The sequence below is a fragment of the Zonotrichia albicollis genome, chromosome 8, assembly GCF_047830755.1.
Source record: "Zonotrichia albicollis isolate bZonAlb1 chromosome 8, bZonAlb1.hap1, whole genome shotgun sequence".
NCBI lineage: Eukaryota > Metazoa > Chordata > Aves > Passeriformes > Passerellidae > Zonotrichia > Zonotrichia albicollis.
The window spans coordinates 24,651,202-24,670,181 of NC_133826.1; the positions used below are offsets into that span (position 1 = coordinate 24,651,202).

General features: G+C 44.6%; 1 protein-coding gene across 1 annotated transcript; it reads left to right on the forward strand.

The window, feature by feature from the left end:
* The first annotated feature begins 1,477 nt into the window (after nt 1-1,477).
* PRG4 (proteoglycan 4) lies at nt 1,478-18,954 on the forward strand. Its single transcript, XM_074546584.1, has 11 exons — nt 1,478-1,598; nt 3,866-3,988; nt 6,039-6,158; nt 9,416-9,511; nt 10,999-14,601; nt 15,449-15,535; nt 15,912-16,051; nt 16,726-16,882; nt 17,451-17,630; nt 17,760-17,885; nt 18,814-18,954. Exons 1-11 carry the CDS (start codon nt 1,505-1,507, stop codon nt 18,915-18,917), a joined length of 4,830 nt encoding a protein of 1,609 aa, XP_074402685.1. The 5' UTR covers nt 1,478-1,504; the 3' UTR covers nt 18,918-18,954.
* Nucleotides 18,955-18,980: the final 26 nt, after the last annotated feature.

Below are 18,980 nucleotides of genomic sequence, written 5' to 3' on the forward strand. Positions count from 1 at the left end.
TGTTCTGCATTATTTTCCTTAAGAGACTTATTCTCATTTGAAGTGCTTTCCTCAACTGGGATCAGTGTGTACTATACCATATTTATTTTTGGGGTTAACAGAACTACTTTGGGACTCAAGTAATACAATAAAGGAGGCGTATTAAAGTTTCCTGGCCTTTAGGATAATTTCTGAATAAAAGATCCCTCCTAAAGACCAACAGTGAGGACTGTAAAAGTTTCAGTTAAAACCTCCTCTGTCTCTGAGACTTACAAATGACCATTTCCACTATCCCAAATCTGGAACCAATGAGCACAAAGACCATTAAAACAATTAAGGCCTCTTTCATTCATTTTTTGAGGTCTTACATATCATATGTTCAATAACTTTGTGATTTGACTCAATTCTTTGATTTCTAGCCAATGCCTTGGCAGCGGTTCCATTCAATTCAGGGGAAAGTACAAAATATTCAGTGCAAGTAGTGAATTACTTATGTCTGTATGAATTAGCTCTCACAACTTTTTGGAGAAGATATACCATCAGTAGCAGATAAAACTGCATCATTTCAGGCTACTGTCACCTAAGCTCCATTTGACAGGAAAGAAAATACACTCAGCAATTGCCTGTGATGATTTTTTATTGCTCTGCAATACTCTCTAATGCCTTCCAGCTGCACTGAGGACAATTTGTTCATTTCTCTCAGTAATCAAAATGTGTTTTGACTAGTAAGTCCCTATTTAGTTTTTCTGTAATCGTTTTTCTTAATGGGAGTATTTTCCAGATGTTGTGTTAGTCTAGTCATCCGGGCCCACTTCCAAGCCCTGTGGAAAGTTTGCTGTCATGAGCTGTCACTGGTGGTGTGTTTAACAAACTGCCTAATTACCTGACCCCAGCACAGCTCCAAAGCAATATATAAGGACTCTGGAACAGCCCTGGGAGCTGACACACTCTCTGCTAGGTAAGTGCTATACCTGTCTCTACCTAGAGCTCTTCTTCAGTAGGAGAACAGGAACTGGGACAGAAAATCCAAAGTTTTCTTTTTGAAAGAAGATTTACTTTTAGCCTATGTTTCCATTTGACATATTTCAATGTTAGGTTATGGTTTATAGAATTATGTTGCTGAATAACCTATATTCTGTCAGTGTTATTTTTATTATTTTTCTGGTTTTATTACAGATTTTCATTTATCAGTATTATAACTTTAAACATTGTGCTGCAGTGTACCCATGTTAGAAGACAACTGCGATTGTAGTCTTCATGTAATAGAATTCTGCAAAAATTTATTCTATTACTTGTTCATAATGAATTTCTATAGTCTTATGACAGAATTTAATGGCTAATTGACTAATAATCAAGAGGGAATTTATGGAGCAATTCTAAAATAGCGATTTTTCTCTTGAACGGTTTTATTATTTATTTTCCATTTTATCAAGCTAGTCATATATAAAGATATGCACAGCATTTTAAAAATTATGAATTAAGTGAATTGCAGATAGTGATGTAAGATTATTTCTTTTTAGGAACGATGTCATACCTGAAAGTTATGATCATATGGAACATACTATGCATATCCCTGGTGGTTCTTTCACTGTCCTTGATTCCAGAGGTGTCTTCTCAAGGTACTGTAACACACAAAGCTGAAGGGAGGGTGTCTAGGAGTGTGTGCCTGACACACATTAAGAATATTTCAAATGCAACTTCATAAAAATACTACAAAGCTCTAGAACTTTATTCAGATAGGAAATATGATTCAGTTTTATCATCACTGAATATTTTCATAAATAAATTTTAGTGTAGCATCTTTTTTTGAGGAATAACATAAAAATATAAATGTAATGCAGAATGTGTATAAATCTATTACTTTTTCTGTAGACAGCCTACACAGAGCCTCTTGCCCTCATACTGATGTATTTAGCCCAAGTGATTTGCAGTTTGATTTAGAAAGAATCTAACATGAGAATATCCACAAAGGTTGGCTAGAAATATTTCAACAAGCTCAGGGAAAGAAATGTCTCTACCTTGATAAGTGCTTTCCCATTAAATGCACCATTCTTATAGCAGTCAGGCAAATTTGGGGAATTATTTGTCTAATGATAGCTCTATAATTGATTCCTTACTAAAGTAACACTGTTATGGTGAAGCAGAACGTGCCCCCCTCGCAAATCCTGAGCTGTTGCAGTTCTCTAATAGCTCTCAAATTTGCAGGGGGATGACACTAGGTATTACTTGCTGGTAGAAAATGATTTATTACTACTTGATAGCAGAAAGCACAATGTCATGTATCCAAGAAGTTCCTCAGGGCACACCCCGTGCCAGATGTAACCTTACACTGAACCCTTGATAAGTGATGCCTTCCCACCAGTTTCAGCAAAAATCAAGACTTTTGCCAACAGCAACCAGGACTATTCAGGCACTTTCCTTAAAAGTAACTCCGTAACTTACAAGTCATAAACTGAAAAGAAACAAATGAAGAGGTGCAACCATTGGGCTACTACATATTATCTATATAACTACTGGACTTATTTTCCTTCCATAAAGGAACAAGGGTTCAGTATATTGGGCATATATCCATAAAGGAAGATGTCCATTTTGTCTTTTCAACTGCTGTATTAATAGCCCAGTAACTCAAGTCCATTAATGCCTCCAGTTATCCCTTGGATCCACTTTTCTATTTGTGGCAAAGTGATAACAAGCATTGCAAGTACTGTCTGAGAATCAATGTATATGTAATAGATATAATATTTGTTATGCCATGCTCTTCCTTCAGACACACACATGGAATGTGTGTTGTTCGCAATTGTCTTCGGTGTTGTGTTGTGTTACATGTTATTTCCTTGTTGTTCCTCAATGTTTCAGCTGATTATCTGTTTGGGCTTGCTGATTGTTCAGCTTCTTTGTTTGTATTTAGGGACGCTTCACTTGTGGTCCTGCATGTTTCATGTCCAGAAGAAGCCGTTAACTTGTTGTGTTTTCAGAGATTTCACAGATGAAGGGGAGGGTTGCAGGGTGACTATCTGATTTGGCAGCAGAAGGTACCAAAGCACTGCTGAGCTGGAGTGCTCACAGGTTAAAGCAAGACACTCCTGCTGCCTTGTTTTACCACCTGTTATCTGCACCATTTCTTGTTATCCAGCATTTCCCAGCAGTCTGGCAGAAAAGCCATTATGGGATGAGCTTTTCTGTTAGTTTGCTAGTACATAATCTTCTAATTAACAAAATGTACTTCATAGGAGTTACAGGGCTAGATCCCAACTGTTCTTAACCTTAGAGCTGATACCAAATTCTTTCCTGACATCAGGGAAAAAATATAGTGTAGGGAGTAGGCAGATTTTGAAACTTCCAATAAAAATGGTTTCAGGGACTTGTATTTATTATGACAGTGTTCTCCAGTTTACAAGCCAGCCTGATTAGATGGGTAATTAGGAACAGCATTACCAACAATAAAAATCAGACACCTAGGGGGTCTGTCAGGTATGGATGTGCAGATGCACATCTATTGTCATACAGAAGGTGAATCAAACTGAAAAGTAAATCAGCAAAGCTGATATACTGTCTAAGGGGTTAGCTTGGAAGCCTCTTGTCATACTATAGAACCAATCCTCAAGGATTCCTTGGTTTTCAGACAAAAAGGGTTAAGTTAGCTCAGTGGAAGACCCCTCTAACCTGAACACGTGCTGCTGCTGGTCCTCAAGCTGGCACAGAGCAAACCTCTGCTCCCCACAACTTCAGGAGGAGTCACACCAGGCCCTCAATTTCTGCAGTACTGAGTGTAGAAACCACATTCTGTAGGAAAAAAAGGAGAGAAGCTTTAGTCCTTTTCCATTCCGCATTTCCTTAGGGACCATTGTGGTTGGGCAATGCTTACACCAGTGTTGTGTGATTTTAGATGTATCGAGCTGTACAGGGAGATGTGGGACAGGGTATTCTAGAGAGCATGACTGCCAGTGTGATTTTAACTGTCACCACTACATGGAGTGCTGCCCTGACTTCAGGAAAGTCTGCACAGTGGGTAAGTTCCCCAACACAGCCAGTTCCTCTCCTCAAAATTCCCCTCCCAGCTCCCTACCACACCAGTGTCTCCTCTGAATGCTTAAATGTCTGTTGGTTTGCTGTGTCCTTGTTCCATCTCATACATGTATTGTTGTTCCCCTCAAATATTCAGGATAACCTCTTGCATATGCAAAAAAATTGTGTATCCACAGATTATTGCCAAGCAAAGAATTTTGCTTTTGACAAAAGCAGAACTAGGCAAGATTGGCAAAAACTGTTTGTTTTGTTTGTTTTCTACTCCTTAGTGCATTTGTACTGTATGTGTCTGTCTCCTATACAAAGAAAAAAGTGGTAAAAGCCAATTCAGGTTTTTGCAGAAAGAAATTCTGACATATTCCAATTCAAATTTAAGAAGTGTGGATGCTGTGGGGTCTAATCCAAAGCCAGGGTGTCCTTCCATAGACAGAAATTGAATCTGGATCAGAACCATATCCAGAGTCTGCTGGAAAAGGTGTTTGGATGAGTATTAATTTATGCTTTATTTATAGGGAAAACTGCACAATGTAAATAAAAACAGATAATTGCTTTAATGAGCATTAAAGACATTTTCTTAGCAATCACCAATGTCAGAAATGTCAGTGATTTGGATAACAGTAGTTTGTTATGCTACACTGTGGTTTCAGTAGGATTACAGGAGTAACAAATACTCAGAACCACCAACACTGCTGAGTGTTGTCCAAAATGCAGACCTAGCATTCCTAAAATTCCAGTTCTGCTGCCCTGACATACACTGGGGACACTTTGCCTTTCAGTCTCCCCCATCCTTATTTTGCTTTGTGGGGGGACATCAGCATTTCTCACAGCTGAAGATGCAGAGTGAGGCATTTTAATTATGGAGGCTATTTATTCATTGTGGGTCAGATTCTAAAGGTATTCTGGCTTCTGCACAACATTTAACCAAAAAGTTAAGGCTAGAGAAAGTCTTCTCTGTTCTATCTAAATCAGCGAGTCCAGGCAAGCACAGGAGATGCCATCCTGAAAGGATGCAGGCAGTCTGGCTAAAGACTGTTGTCCAGCTAGTGTGGAATCAACACTGACTAAATGACAGAAATGCCAGACATTATTTATGAATAAAAATTTCCCTAAGATAATAAAAATAATTCTCACCTGTGCATGTGGGATGGATCCACTGGCATCAACACTGATTCCACAACTGCACTAATCCAAACATGTTCAGAATCTGCCTATACAGCAGGCATCTGTCATTTTTGATAGTGATTTAACTGTGTAACATGATTTTATGCCTTGTGTGCCACAGAGATAATGACTTCAATAAAGACATATGTAGAGAAAGTGCTTTTTCTGAAGTCTAATAGCTGTGCACACTCTTTCTAACACAACACGGTCATTCTTTGATATGAAATAGCAGTTTGGTCAGTGATGTTTCAGAAGTTAACCAAATATGAAATATTAAAAACATGTGGTTATTAATCATGTCAAAACATGGTATATAGTCCTTTGGTACTAATAATTTAAGAACTGTATTAAACAGTTCCAAGCTGGTTTCTTGAGGTAACTTGGATAACCTGTTCACACAATTAGGTTGCAGTGTTTGTCTGGACACACCAGGTACACTCGGTTGTGACCTAATTAGGTGAATTATTTTTCAGAAATGCTTTGGTAGACACATTGTTCTTCTTGCAAAGGGATCCCCTGGTGAACACCTTCCTGCAAACCCAGCCCAGAATCTCAAGATCATTCTTGAGAGATCACTGCTCTGTGGCTGGGGACGCAGAAGCCTCCTACGGTGGGACCTGGCTAAAGTGAACGTGGCAGTCAGGTTTTATCACGCTGTCAATCCAATGTCACTGCCATGGCACAGTGCCCCTCTGGTGGCACTGCCTGGTCCAAACCCCACATCACAGACAAAGCCTGGATCAGACCAGGATAAGCACCTGATTTTCTGGAGCTGCTCTTGGCACAGCTCGAGCCAATGACTTCACTGTAGAGAGGTCCCAGCGTTGCAGGTGGGCTGGCCCAAAGCCTGACTGTGCTCTGTGTCCCTGCAGCCGCCTCCTGCGAGGGACGCTGCTTCGAGGCCTTCGAGAGGGGCCGTGAGTGCGACTGCGATGCCGACTGCGAGCGGTACGGAAAATGCTGCCCAGACTACGCCAAGTACTGTAAAGAGGGTAAGACACTTCTCCATCTGTTTCTCAAAAACATGTTTAAGCAGAGGTGCTGTACCATGAACAAAACTGTGTGGGCTCTGGTGACAACTGAAAAACAGAAAACAGGACAAAACAAACAAAACAAAACAGAACAAAAATAACAAAACCTAATTTCACAAACAAATTGGCCAACTTCTCAAGGATGAGCACTTTATGGAGACATACAGGTAGATATCCTGCAAGTCATCATCAAGATGTGAATTCTGAGGTTAAAGTTGTATTTTACATTAGGCTCTTTTGGCACCAGCCGTGCTGTCGGAGCCCTTACTGAGAATACCACATGTAAAGATAAGGTCTGCACATCAATAATAGAATTCAGTGAGAGAAGTTGGGGAATCCGAACAGATTTGTCAGGAAAAGACCTTTTGAGATCATTGTATCCAACCATTCCCCCAGCACTGCCAAGGCCATCATTAAAACATGTCCCAAGTGACACACTCACACAGCTTTTAAATCCCTCCAGGGATGGGGACTCCACCCCTGCCCTGGGCAGCCTGGGAACCCAAACCTCCCCTGGTGCTCCTAGGGGTCATTTCCTCTTATCCTGTCCCTGTTCTTGGGAGCAGAGCCCAACCCCCTCGGCTGTCCCCTCCTGTCAGGAGCTGTGCAGAGCCACAAGGTCTCCCCTGAGCCTCCTTTTCTCCAGGCTGAGCCCCTTCCCAGCTCCCTCAGCCCCTCCTGGTGCTCCAGACCCTTCCCCAGCTCTGTTCCCTTCCCTGGACATGCTCCAGCCCCTCAAGGTCTCTCTGGCCATGAGGGCCAGAACTGGACACAGCACTCAAGGTCCCTCAGCAGGGCCAGCACAGGGCACAGCCACTGCCCTGGCCTGTGCCCACACCAGGGCTGGCACAGCCCAGGGGCCACTGGCCTCTGCTCCACCTGGGCACACCTGGCTCACATTTAGCACCAGCACCCCCAGGGCCTTTTCCACTAGGCAGATGAATAAATGAATTGCAGTAAAATGCTGAGTTCCTCTTATAAAAACAAGGTGGAATCCTCTCCCATCCAAAAGTGGGGAATGGCTACTCTGTGCCTTAGGACAGCACTACCTGGACCTCCAGATCACTTGCTTGGGGCCACCAAAAGCAGTCACTGGCAGCATATTAGAGATGCACATCCTAGATTCTCCCCATCTCAAATCCAATGTGGGAGGAGCAGCCCAACACAGAAACCCATCTTGTTGGGCACAAGGAAGGAACTGGATGTCACATGTTCACAGTGTAGCAAGAAAAGATTCAAGAAAACACACATTTTACCTTTAAGCTGCAAGTTCAGTCCAGGGCAGAATCAGTCACTTCTTTTGTTCTGTCCTTTTCTGCAGAGCCTGGTGGGGTTTCAGCTGAGCACAAAGGGACAGATCTGGAGGTGCAGTCCCACTCTCATGTAGCTTTAAGGACACCAGCAAATGAACTCTAAAAAAAACCCAACAGAATATGTTTAATTCCATCATGTCCTTAAACTTTCTGGTACCTAAAGACCTAAATTAATTTCTGTCAACACACTTGACAAATATGGCTTGGCGCGAGGTCACTGCATCCACAGAGCAGCCCACCTCCAAGGCAGCCAATTCCCAAAGCCTGCAGTGTAACACACAAGTCACAATTATAATTTGGTTCTCTTCACCCAAGTGCTGGGGTAGTGGCCTGGCTTGTCCGCACAACTGCACAGTAATTTAGGCTGAAATAGAGTCTGTATCCAACATTTTTGACTGTCTAGAGAAGGGTCTTGGAAGCATATTGAGGTGAATTTGCTGCTTATGAGGCTGCTTAATATTTCCCTCTTTCCGCTGAGTTTATCACACCCAAACACTCACAAAACATTGTTAAACCATTTCACTTCTTCAGTTAAAATAGAATGAAGAATTAATCAACTGTTCCTAATCTTAAAGAATTTCTTCTGTATTGTACTAAACTTTGCTACCATTTTTTTGTCAAAAAATCGAGCAGAAATCCCCCAAACCACTGTACTCAGTATTTTACTATTTATGTTATGTGTGAATAACTGAGAAATCTGTTAAACCTCTTGGAATAAATTTGCTGTTTCAGCATCCTCTGAACAATTTTTTCTGTACAGTAAAGGCAAGTGTTCGATGCATATCCAGAGCTCACTGTAAACTTCCCTGCTCTCCAGAAGCTCTTTAATCCCTGAATACATGTATACACATAACCAAAACGTTCCCCTCCCCAAAAATTGGCTTCCAAAGGAGTCATTCAGCTTCAACTACAACAATTTCTCTCTCTTCCTCAATAAATATTTTAGGATATAATGCAATACCCGACCTTCCTTGCTTCGAGCACTAGCTTGCTGTGAAAGTAAATCTTTGGACATCATGGTCATCCCTTGGAGACAAAAATCCCATTCCTTTAGTAAAAAGCTGATTACACACACCTCTGGCAGTTCCCAGCTCCCTTAGCTGGATCCAAACAATTTGGCCAGGTCCCTGAGCTCCATCACATTTCCTTCACAACTAACAAGTTCCTTCTACAAGGCTATGCCAGTAGCTCATTTCCAGTTGTACAATTTGGCCAACAATTAATTATAAAATATTTTCTGGCTCTTACTGGATGCAACTGAATTCCCATTCACTCTTCAGAGCTGAAAAATCTGAACACAACCTCCTATTTCTCCTAAAACTCATCCTACTAGAAGTTAGCTTAATACCCATGTTTTTTTCCTTGGTCCATGCCTGCTTTGTAGCTCCTGTCTCCTTCAGGGAAACCATTTCTTTTAAAAAGTCTCCCCAAAACAATCACTTGTGTAGAATTATCACATCTGAAGAGCTGCAAGGAGATTATCCAAATAAATTCTTGGCTAATGTGACAGCTCTCCTATTTCCACAACAGTTAGTTATCTGTAGTGAAAGTCAAGTAGTAAAAAGTCATCTGTAGTGAAAAAAAAAAATAAAACAAATTTTCAGAATAGAGGTCTGCCCAGAATTCAGTTCTTTTCCCACCTCAAAATTACCATTAGCTAATAATGCCTCACCTCAAACTTCTGGGAAAAATATTGCTTCCATCTGTTATGAAACATTTCAGGATCAAAAGGGTATTTTTGCTCTTTTTCACACAAATAATTGTGTAAATTATCCTGTAAATTAAAAGATACTTAGTTTTAAGTGAAAGAGGGTCACTGAAATTTTGTAATCACTCTTATACAGCTGACACCAAGCACCTATAAAGCGAAAATAATCTGTTAATGGGAGCACTTCTCTCTTTCAGCACACACAGAAAAGCCAACCCCGGAGACTCCTCCAGACAACAAATCTAAAAGGTCCTCCACAGATGAGGAAGAGTCACCAGAGGAAGCTGTGGAAGGTAGGCAAGTATATGGATGCACCAGGATGGGTGTTACCTGAAGGAAAATGAAAGACCATTTTCCTGCTCTGGAAATAGAAAGCTGATCCTAGACATTACCAGACAGTTAGCAAGCTTGGAAGCACTTGGTTTATAAACTGATTACCTCACCGAGCCATCAGGACTTTGGAGAGTTCACTCAGCACAGATGGTGCAGAGAGGTGATGTCTCCTGTGTCTCTACTGGATTGTCACACATCCTCCAAACACAGGGTACAGACCATTGTCAGTCTTGGACAGCATCCATGGCTGGAACAGGAAGGGTGGGACAGTGGTGAACTGGCAGCACAGGAAAATGTCCTAGCAGGTTTCTCTAGCTTCAAACAAGCCAGCCTTATGCTGCTTCAGAGAACACATTTATTTATTTATTCTGACTGGAAAATATGCTGCTTTCCTGTGTTCTTTGGTAATGTGTTCCAGCATTTGAAGTGATAACTCAGGAGGCCAGCTTGAACTTGAAGTACAATTGAAAAGACACTAGAAGTCAGTCAATACTTTAATCCTACCACCCTCTTATTCTTTTTTGTTTTAGATTTGGAGTACTTTTTTTCTGCTGTTCCAATTTCCTCTTACAAAAAACAAAACAAAACAAAACAAAACCAAAAAAACCAAAAACCAACAAAAGAACCCTCCAAGAACCCTAAAAACCTTATAGTGGGTTAAATGAAAGAAAATTAGGGAAATTCAAATAACCATTAACAGGATCCCAGCTGGCTTATGGTATTTCAGATACATGGGATGGGAGTGAAACCTACTCTGCAATGTTCTGCTCATACTAAACACACAACATTTCTGATTGCAGAACTAATCTGCAAAATCTCAGAGAGAGAATACTTAGGGAGAGATTGAAATACAGAAGCATTTACTGTTATTCTTGCTGAATAACAATTTGACTTATATCAATGTAACTATAAATACAAGTAAGGAGAGCCTTAAATCCATACATCACAATGAGGAAAACAACCCAAGGAACAAAGATACAGCACAACATGCATTCAGGGCTCTGTGTTCAGGAATGACTTTCATCCTACTTCCCTACCTCCAGGTTGTTGGTGCAGACTAGGTTATAATGTAGGGCAGTGGAATAAATCAAAATTACAGATGAGAAGGGAAGTGTTCTGTTAGAAGGACTATTTTTCAAAGTGGCTTCCTTTCCATGAAAGCAGCAGGAAACCCCAGGCAGCTCCTACAAGCACCAAACTAAACCCTGAACCTGGGGCAGCGCCAGGTCAGCCAAAAGGGATCACCTAAAACTGAGCTGAGTGCTGCAAAGTCGCATGCACACAAAAGGAGCTCCCATTTCACCTGGGCCAGGTGAGTTTGGCAGATAAAAAAGGACTTGCTATTCCAAAGGAAGCACCTATAGCTCATGGGTGTAATACAATTATAGGCAATACCAACCTGCATGGCAATTCCAATGGCTGAACTGAATTTGTATTTGTTCTGTAGATCCTGAAATCCCAGTGACCACTCCTGCCCCAACCACAGAACCTGCAGGGACAACCCCCGAGGCCACAGAGGAACCAGCGACCGAAGCTGAGCCTCCCACTCCAGACACAACAGAAGATGTGACCCCTGATGCCACAGAGGAGCCACTGACTGAAATGGACCCAACCGACCTGCCCCCAACACAGGACCCAACCCCTGACGCCACCGAGGCGGCAGCAACTGACAGCGAGCCCCCCACCAGCCCCACGCCTGAGGAGACAACCCCAGAGGAACCAACAACTCCCCCACCAGAGGAGACAACAACCCCAGAGGAACCAACGACACCAGCACCAGAGGAGACAACCCCAGAGGAACCAACGACACCAGCACCAGAGGAGACAACTCCAGAGGAGCCGACAACACCAGCACCAGAAGAAACAACCCCAGAGGAACCAACGACACCAGCACCAGAGGAGACAACCCCAGAGGAACCAACGACACCAGCACCAGAGGAAACAACCCCAGAGGAACCAACGACACCAGCACCAGAGAAGACAACCCCAGAGGAACCAACGACACCAGCACCAGAGGAAACAACTCCAGAGGAGCCAACAACGCCTCCACCAGAGGAACCAACGACACCAGCACCAGAGGAAACAACCCCAGAGGAACCAACGACACCAGCACCAGAGGAAACAACCCCAGAGGAACCAACGACACCAGCACCAGAGGAGACAACCCCAGAGGAACCAACGACACCAGCACCAGAGGAGACAACCCCAGAGGAACCAACGACACCAGCACCAGAGGAGACAACTCCAGAGGAGCCGACAACACCAGCACCAGAGGAGACAACCCCAGAGGAACCAACGACACCAGCACCAGAGGAGACAACCCCAGAGGAACCAACGACACCAGCACCAGAGGAGACAACCCCAGAGGAACCAACGACACCAGCACCAGAGGAAACAACTCCAGAGGAACCAACGACACCAGCACCAGAGAAGACAACCCCAGAGGAACCAACGACACCAGCACCAGAGGAAACAACTCCAGAGGAACCAACGACACCAGCACCAGAGGAGACAACCCCAGAGGAACCAACAACAACAGCACCAGAGGAGACAACCCCAGAGGAACCAACAACACCAGCACCAGAGGAAACAACCCCAGAGGAACCAACGACAGCAGCACCAGAGGAAACAACTCCAGAGGAACCAACAACACCAGCACCAGAGGAGCCAACAACTCCTCCACCAGAGGAACCAACGACACCAGCACCAGAGGAGACAACCCCAGAGGAACCAACGACACCAGCACCAGAGGAGACAACCCCAGAGGAACCAACGACACCAGCACCAGAGGAGACAACCCCAGAGGAACCAACGACACCAGCACCAGAGGAGACAACCCCAGAGGAACCAACGACACCAGCACCAGAGGAGACAACCCCAGAGGAACCAACGACACCAGCACCAGAGGAGACAACCCCAGAGGAACCAACGACACCAGCACCAGAGGAGACAACCCCAGAGGAACCAACGACACCAGCACCAGAAGAGACAACCCCAGAGGAACCAACAACACCAGCACCAGAGGAGACAACCCCAGAGGAGCCAACAACCCCTCCACCAGAAGAGACAACCTCAGAGGAACCAACAACACCAGCACCAGAGGAGACAACAACCCCAGAAGAACCAACAACACCACCACCAGAGGAGACAACCCCCCCACCAGAGGAGCCGACAACACCAGCACCAGAAGAGACCACTCCAGAGGAACCAACAACACCCCCACCAGAAGAGACAACCCCCCCTCCAGAAGAGACAACAACCCCAGACGAACCAACAACTCCTAAACCGGAAGAGACAAGCCCAGAGGAACCAACAACACCACCACCAGAGGAGACAACCCCCCCACCAGAGGAAACAACCCCCCCACCAGAGGAGCCAACAACACCACCACCAGAGGAGAAAACCCCAGAAGAACCAACAACACCAACACCAGAGGAGACAACCCCCCCACCAGAGGAAACAACTCCAGAGGAGCCGACAACACCAGCACCAGAGGAAACAACCCCAGAGGAACCAACAACCCCCCCACCAGAAGAGACAACAACCCCAGAGGAACCAACCACACCACCGCCAGAAGAAACAACTGCAGAGGAGCCGACAACACCAGCACCAGAGGAGACAACCCCAGAGGAACCAACGACACCAGCACCAGAGGAGACAACCCCAGAGGAACCAACAACACCAACACCAGAGGAGCTCACCACCCCCAAACCAGAGGAGACAACCCCAGAGGAGCCCACAACTCCTAAACCAGAAGAGACAACAACTCCTAAACCAGAAGAGACAACCCCAGAGGAGCCCACAACTCCCAAACCAGAAGAGACGACCCCAGAGGAGCCCACAACTCCCAAACCAGAGGAGACGACCCCAGAGGAGCCCACAACTCCTAAACCAGAAGAGACAACAACTCCTAAACCAGAAGAGACGACCCCAGAGGAGCCCACAACTCCCAAACCAGAGGAGACGACCCCAGAGGAGCCCACAACTCCCAAACCAGAGGAGACGACCCCAGAGGAGCCCACAACTCCTAAACCAGAAGAGACAACCCCAGAGGAGCCAACAATGGCAGACTCTCCCACTACCCCTAAACCTGAAGAAACAACTGCAGAAGAACCTACAACCAAGGCAGACTCTCCCACCACCCCTGAAGCAGAGGATGCTGACTCCCCACCCACCCCCGCTGCCCCTGAGGCCACTAAAGTCACGGCTTCTCCGAGTAGTGCTGCACCCACAACAGTTGGGAAGGACTCCCCCACAACTGGGGCAGGGACAATGCTTTCAGATATCACAATGGAGATCAAGGAGACAACAACACCAAAGAAAGACAGAACTACTCTGCTTAAAGACATTTTCACAGCTGCAACTGGGAAAGACACAGTTACTGTAGCTATGGTGACAACAGCTAAACCAGGTGATTCTCCTAAAGGTATGGATGATGTTCCAAATGCAGCTCCTACGGCCAAGGATCCTGTCACTGCAGCAACTGAATCAGAAACAACTTCTACAGACACCAAGACTGCAACAACAGCAGCCACAGCTCCCTTGCCCAGTCACACTGTGCTGGTAACAACCATCGAGGAAGATTCAACTCCTCAGCCCAGTGAGGCTGTAACACCAAAAGAAAAAGAGACAGCTACAGACACTGAGCAGGCTGGGCCAGCAGCAGATAAAGAAAGCCCAAGTGCTGCTTGTGTTATTGTGGAGATGACAACAGCCAGTAAAAAAGAGGAAACAACCATTAAAGAAATGGGCACCACACCTGAAAAAGAAATGGAAGATGTCACTGAAAAGGCCCCTGGTACTGCCAAAGAAGAGGTAACTACAGTTACCAAAGAAACCACAACAAGGGACAAAAAGGACACAATAGAAGAAATGTATCTTGTGTCTAATGGGACATCCAAGCCAACAATACATTTCCAGGAGGTCACTGAGGCTGCAGAAGAACCTCATCCAACTGAACCTGAAACTCTGCCAGCAAAAGAAGAGCCCGAGATAAACAAGCCTTTAATACAAGTTGGGGACCTGCCAATGTTCCCTGGAGAAACACCAGGTAAGTGCATTCCAGCAGGTACGAAAGCATCAGCAGCTATGGAGTTAATTAAATCCTCTAGGTAGTTTAGAACACAATCTACAATAATTGGTTTCAGTAATTGGTCATACTGAAAATTGTTTGCTATAAGTTTCTCCTCCTTCTGTTTGCTATTGTAGAAGATGCAAACAGACAAAAAGTCAAGGAAAAAGATGACAAATTTCTAAATCCCATGAAAAAATTGCTAGAAGTCAGGCTGCATATCCAGCCTCCCTCATGGTACCTAACCTGGTATTTCGTAGCCATGTACTAAAAATATCATATAAAAGAGACAAGAACTCTCTTGTCTTGCTTTTTGCCACAGCCCTTTCTTTATTTTAATCAGACATAGCCTGCAGGTTCTTGGGCAATTTTTGAATCAGATACTGAAAGATATTTTGGGGAAAAAACTGGGGGTTTAGATGCAAAATACTTGAAATTCAGTCTAAATAAGATTCATCCTTCCTTCATATTTAACTGCATATATATATATAACTGAAAAAAAGCATAAATGCTTTTTTTTAAAAAAAGAAATAACAAGAAGGAAGAGAAGCCGCTAAAGTAGCTTAAAGGAACAATAAAATCCTAGATCATGTAGCACACGAGGTGTTTGTAGGTGTTTTCCTGAATTACAGGTACTTAGGTGGCAATAAGCAAAGACACCCACACCTGGTCACTCGGCACTGCCGGGGCCACCGCACCAGAGCCGACCTTCCCGAGAACACTTCCCCCATTTGGAATTAATCCCTGGCCCACCAGCGGGGCCGAGGGGAAAGCTAAGGCCGTTCTTGTGGAACCTTAAACAAACCCACCTGGCTGTGTTTTACAGAGAGGAACGACGAGAAGGACCTGTGCAGCGGCAAGCCAGCGGACGGCATGGTGGCCCTGCCCAATGGCACCCTGGCCGTCTTCCGAGGTGAGAGCGCTCCGAACATCCTCCACCTGCCCCGGCGTGGCCCCGCTCCTCCTACACCGGCTCCAGCTCCGGCCCCGGCCCTCCTTCTTCCCCCGCACAGCTCCTCCCTCACCTGCCTCAGCCTCCTTCTCCCTCACCTTTCCCGAGCCCAATCCTTCACTGTCACCTCTTCCTCCTCCTTCACCTGCCCCGTCTCTCTTCCTCCTCCTTTTTCCTCCCTCACTCGCCCCGGTGCCACTCACCCCTCACGAAACTCTCCCGAGCCGTGTCCGTCCCCTCAGATCCCTCATGGGGCCGGCTCAGCCTCGTGCCCCGGGGCAGGACGGCGCTGTCCCTCGCTGTCCCCGGTGCCCCTCACGCCTGTCCCCCTCTCCAGGTCACTATTACTGGCTGCTGAACGGCCGGAGCCCGCCGACTACCAACCCGCGCCGGATCACCGACGGCTGGGGCATCCCCTCGCCCATCGACTCCGTCTTCTCCAGGTGCAACTGCGATGGAAAAACCTTCTTCATCAAGGTGGGAGTGGTCCCGGCCGGCACGATAGGGCGAGGCTGATGAGAAGCAGCTGGGGAGGCTCAGCTGGGGGAAAAGGAGGCTCAGGGGAACCTTGTGGCTCTGCACAACTCCCAGACAGGAGGGGACAGCTGGGGGAAGTCGGGCTCTGCTCCCAGGCAACAATAACAGGATGAGAAAGGGCCTTAGGTTGCACCAGGGGAGGTTCAGATTGGAAATTGGGGAAAGATTGTCTAAAATGATTTCTAGTATGTTTCCGAACCTGAAATAGAATGCTAATTAAATGCCCATGCCGCATTAAAGCTGTTATGCAGTTACTTCCCAATAAATCACTCAGTCCTGGAATTCAAGCTACTTGTTATGTCTATGAAAATTTAAGAATTTATAAAGGAAACCCCTTTTTCAGCAACCCTCTCTTTAAAATTAGCTTCTAAAATACACTCGCCCTACTCCAAGGTTAAAGGGCTGCAGGAGGTACTTTATGAAGTTGTAGTAGTTTTAACCCATTTGTATGGATGTAGGAGTGATTCCAGTCAAATTTACAATGTAGCTATCAAAGTGCTAGTGCTTATTTATGGATTATTCTTCATGTTTGTTTTGCAGTTGAATAACCAGGAATTAACTTCCTCTGAAGCTCTTTTTTTTTTTTTTTTTTTTTTTTTCTCTTAAATGCTCAGGGTCCCCTGTACTGGCGCTTCACTAATGGTGTTATGGATAATGGCTATCCCAAACCTCTCGCAACTGGATTTGCAGGGCTAAGTGGGAGAATAGTAGCAACCCTCCCTGTGGCAAGATACAACACCAGACCAGAATCTGTTTATTTTATCAAAAGAGGTATGTCTTGTATTCCTGAAGTTCAGGGAACATCAAGAGGGGCTTGAATTGCCTTGATCAGGAATAAAATGCTGTTTCTCTTGACCCAAGACCTATTTCTTTCAAACACAGAAACACAAATGATGCCAGTGTTCCAGGTGCTCAAAAATAGCCTGAAGTTTTAAAAAACTTGTACTAGAACTTGGATGTCTTCCAGTGCATTTTAAACCAGATCTGTAAGGGTGAGAATCCAGGAATCCAGCCCTGTAGTGGCTGAACATTGAAATAAGTTTTATCTGGTGTAAAGCTATTTTAGTCTCAAGTTAATTAGAGAAGCGAAGGCTTTAATCTTGCTAGTTCATAACTATGTGTGGAAATTTCCATCTCTATTCTGATTTCCTATTTTAAAGTAATTTCCTTATCTTACATGAATGGTCCGTGGGCTGTACAGCCACCACAAGAATGTTGTAATTGATTCCTTGTGTGTGATAGGAATATAAAGACATTTTCATACCTGATCAAGTTGGGTGCTTTTTTGGGGGGGATTGATTTATTTTTTTAAAACTAACAAAACAAATGTGTGTTTTAGATGGGAACATGCAGCAGTACGTGTACAGACAAGAGCCAGCCAAGAAGTGTCAAAGAAGACCCCAGGTCACCATCAGATACCCAGCCTTTGTCCCTAGAATTGTCATCCGGCGGCGCTTCCAGCGTGCGGTGCGAATGCCGACCGTCATCCGCACTGTCAGGATCAACCCCCACCCCTCTGGTAAGGGGACACTCAGGCTCTCTTACACAGGTGCTTTCACCTCTGTAGGTGCTGGCACAGCTTTGTGTTTGGAAGGTTTTAATGGTGTAGAGGACACAGCTGCTCACGGAGGGTTCCTTTTGCTTGCAGGAGTTCTGCGCAAGGAAATCCAAATGACAACGTACTGGAGAGGGCTCCCCAAGGTTGTCCACTCAACTCTCTCCATACCCAACCAGAACAAGCCCGATGGCTATGACTACTACGCCTTCTCTTACAGTAAGTAAAACCAAAGCACATCACTACAGACCTCAAAAGATACGGGGTGGGGAAGAAGCTCCCGTTATCACTTGTGCTACTGCTTTCAGCACTACTAAAAAGTCCTGAGAATTAAAATACTGTCCATAATCAAGAGATGTTTCTATTAAAAATCAGGACAAGGTGCAGCAATGAAATACAGAGGGTCAAAGGAGCCAGTTGGGGAATGCATTGCCAGGGAGTTCAGCCTTGTAAAGAGACAAACCTTAAAAGAAGGATTATGTTAATGATAGACCGAAGTCTTTGGATCACAGCAAGTATTTCAATGGTTTCTATGGAACTATGTTTCTGACAAAACACAAAAAGGAGGGAGATGAACCATTTGACTTACCTCAAAAAAAATACTTATGATCCTAGATTAGGTAGACTCATTCCCCCAGCCAGGATTCCATATAAGCATTCCTCAGTTTTCAGAAAACTAAATAGCTCTAAGAACAAGCTATACTCAAATACAGGCTACTAAAGTCCCTGTCAGTAGGATCCAATTCCTCACCTTGGAGGAATAAGCCTCACAGGCCCATTCACACTCAGGAACTATAGACTTCCCACTTCTGTAGTGAATGCAGGATTGTTGTGGATGTAGTTTGATTTCCAAATTCTTAAGACTATTTCTGTGTTCTAGCAACACAAGAACATTCTTCCCTGCTCCTAGGACAGGTTTAATTATTAGCAATGTCATAAAACTTACTGCAACCAAGGACACCTGAAAAATAAAGCTGAGGACAGAAATTTATTGTTGGAGCCTGTCAGCTCCCTATATGCACATGGAACAGTAAATCTGTTATCCAGGCCTAAGTGACACTAAAATGCAGGCTTGAATTTGTGAATTCTTCCCATTAAGAATTAAATGTAGTTTCTGGAATTTAATGCTGACCTCTCTTCCTTTCAGATCGGTACTACAGTTTGGATATTGGCAAAAGAATAGCACGGCCTGTTACTGCTCTCACAGGAAAGACTGTAACCAAAGACTGGTACAACTGTCCCAGCAAGTGATGTACAGCAGAGGAGTTAAATCAAGATGCCATTTGGATGTCAATGTTTTTTTTCTAATTTTAT

Bases quoted from the DNA above. Each gene is read 5' to 3' on its own strand.
- PRG4 (XM_074546584.1), top strand. From the start codon at position 1,505: ATGTCATACCTGAAAGTTATGATCATATGGAACATACTATGCATATCC. The intron at 9,512-10,998 runs GTAGGCAAGTAT...TTTGTTCTGTAG, and splicing joins ACCAGAGGAAGCTGTGGAAG to ATCCTGAAATCCCAGTGACC. The intron at 14,602-15,448 runs GTAAGTGCATTC...TGTGTTTTACAG, and splicing joins GTTCCCTGGAGAAACACCAG to AGAGGAACGACGAGAAGGAC.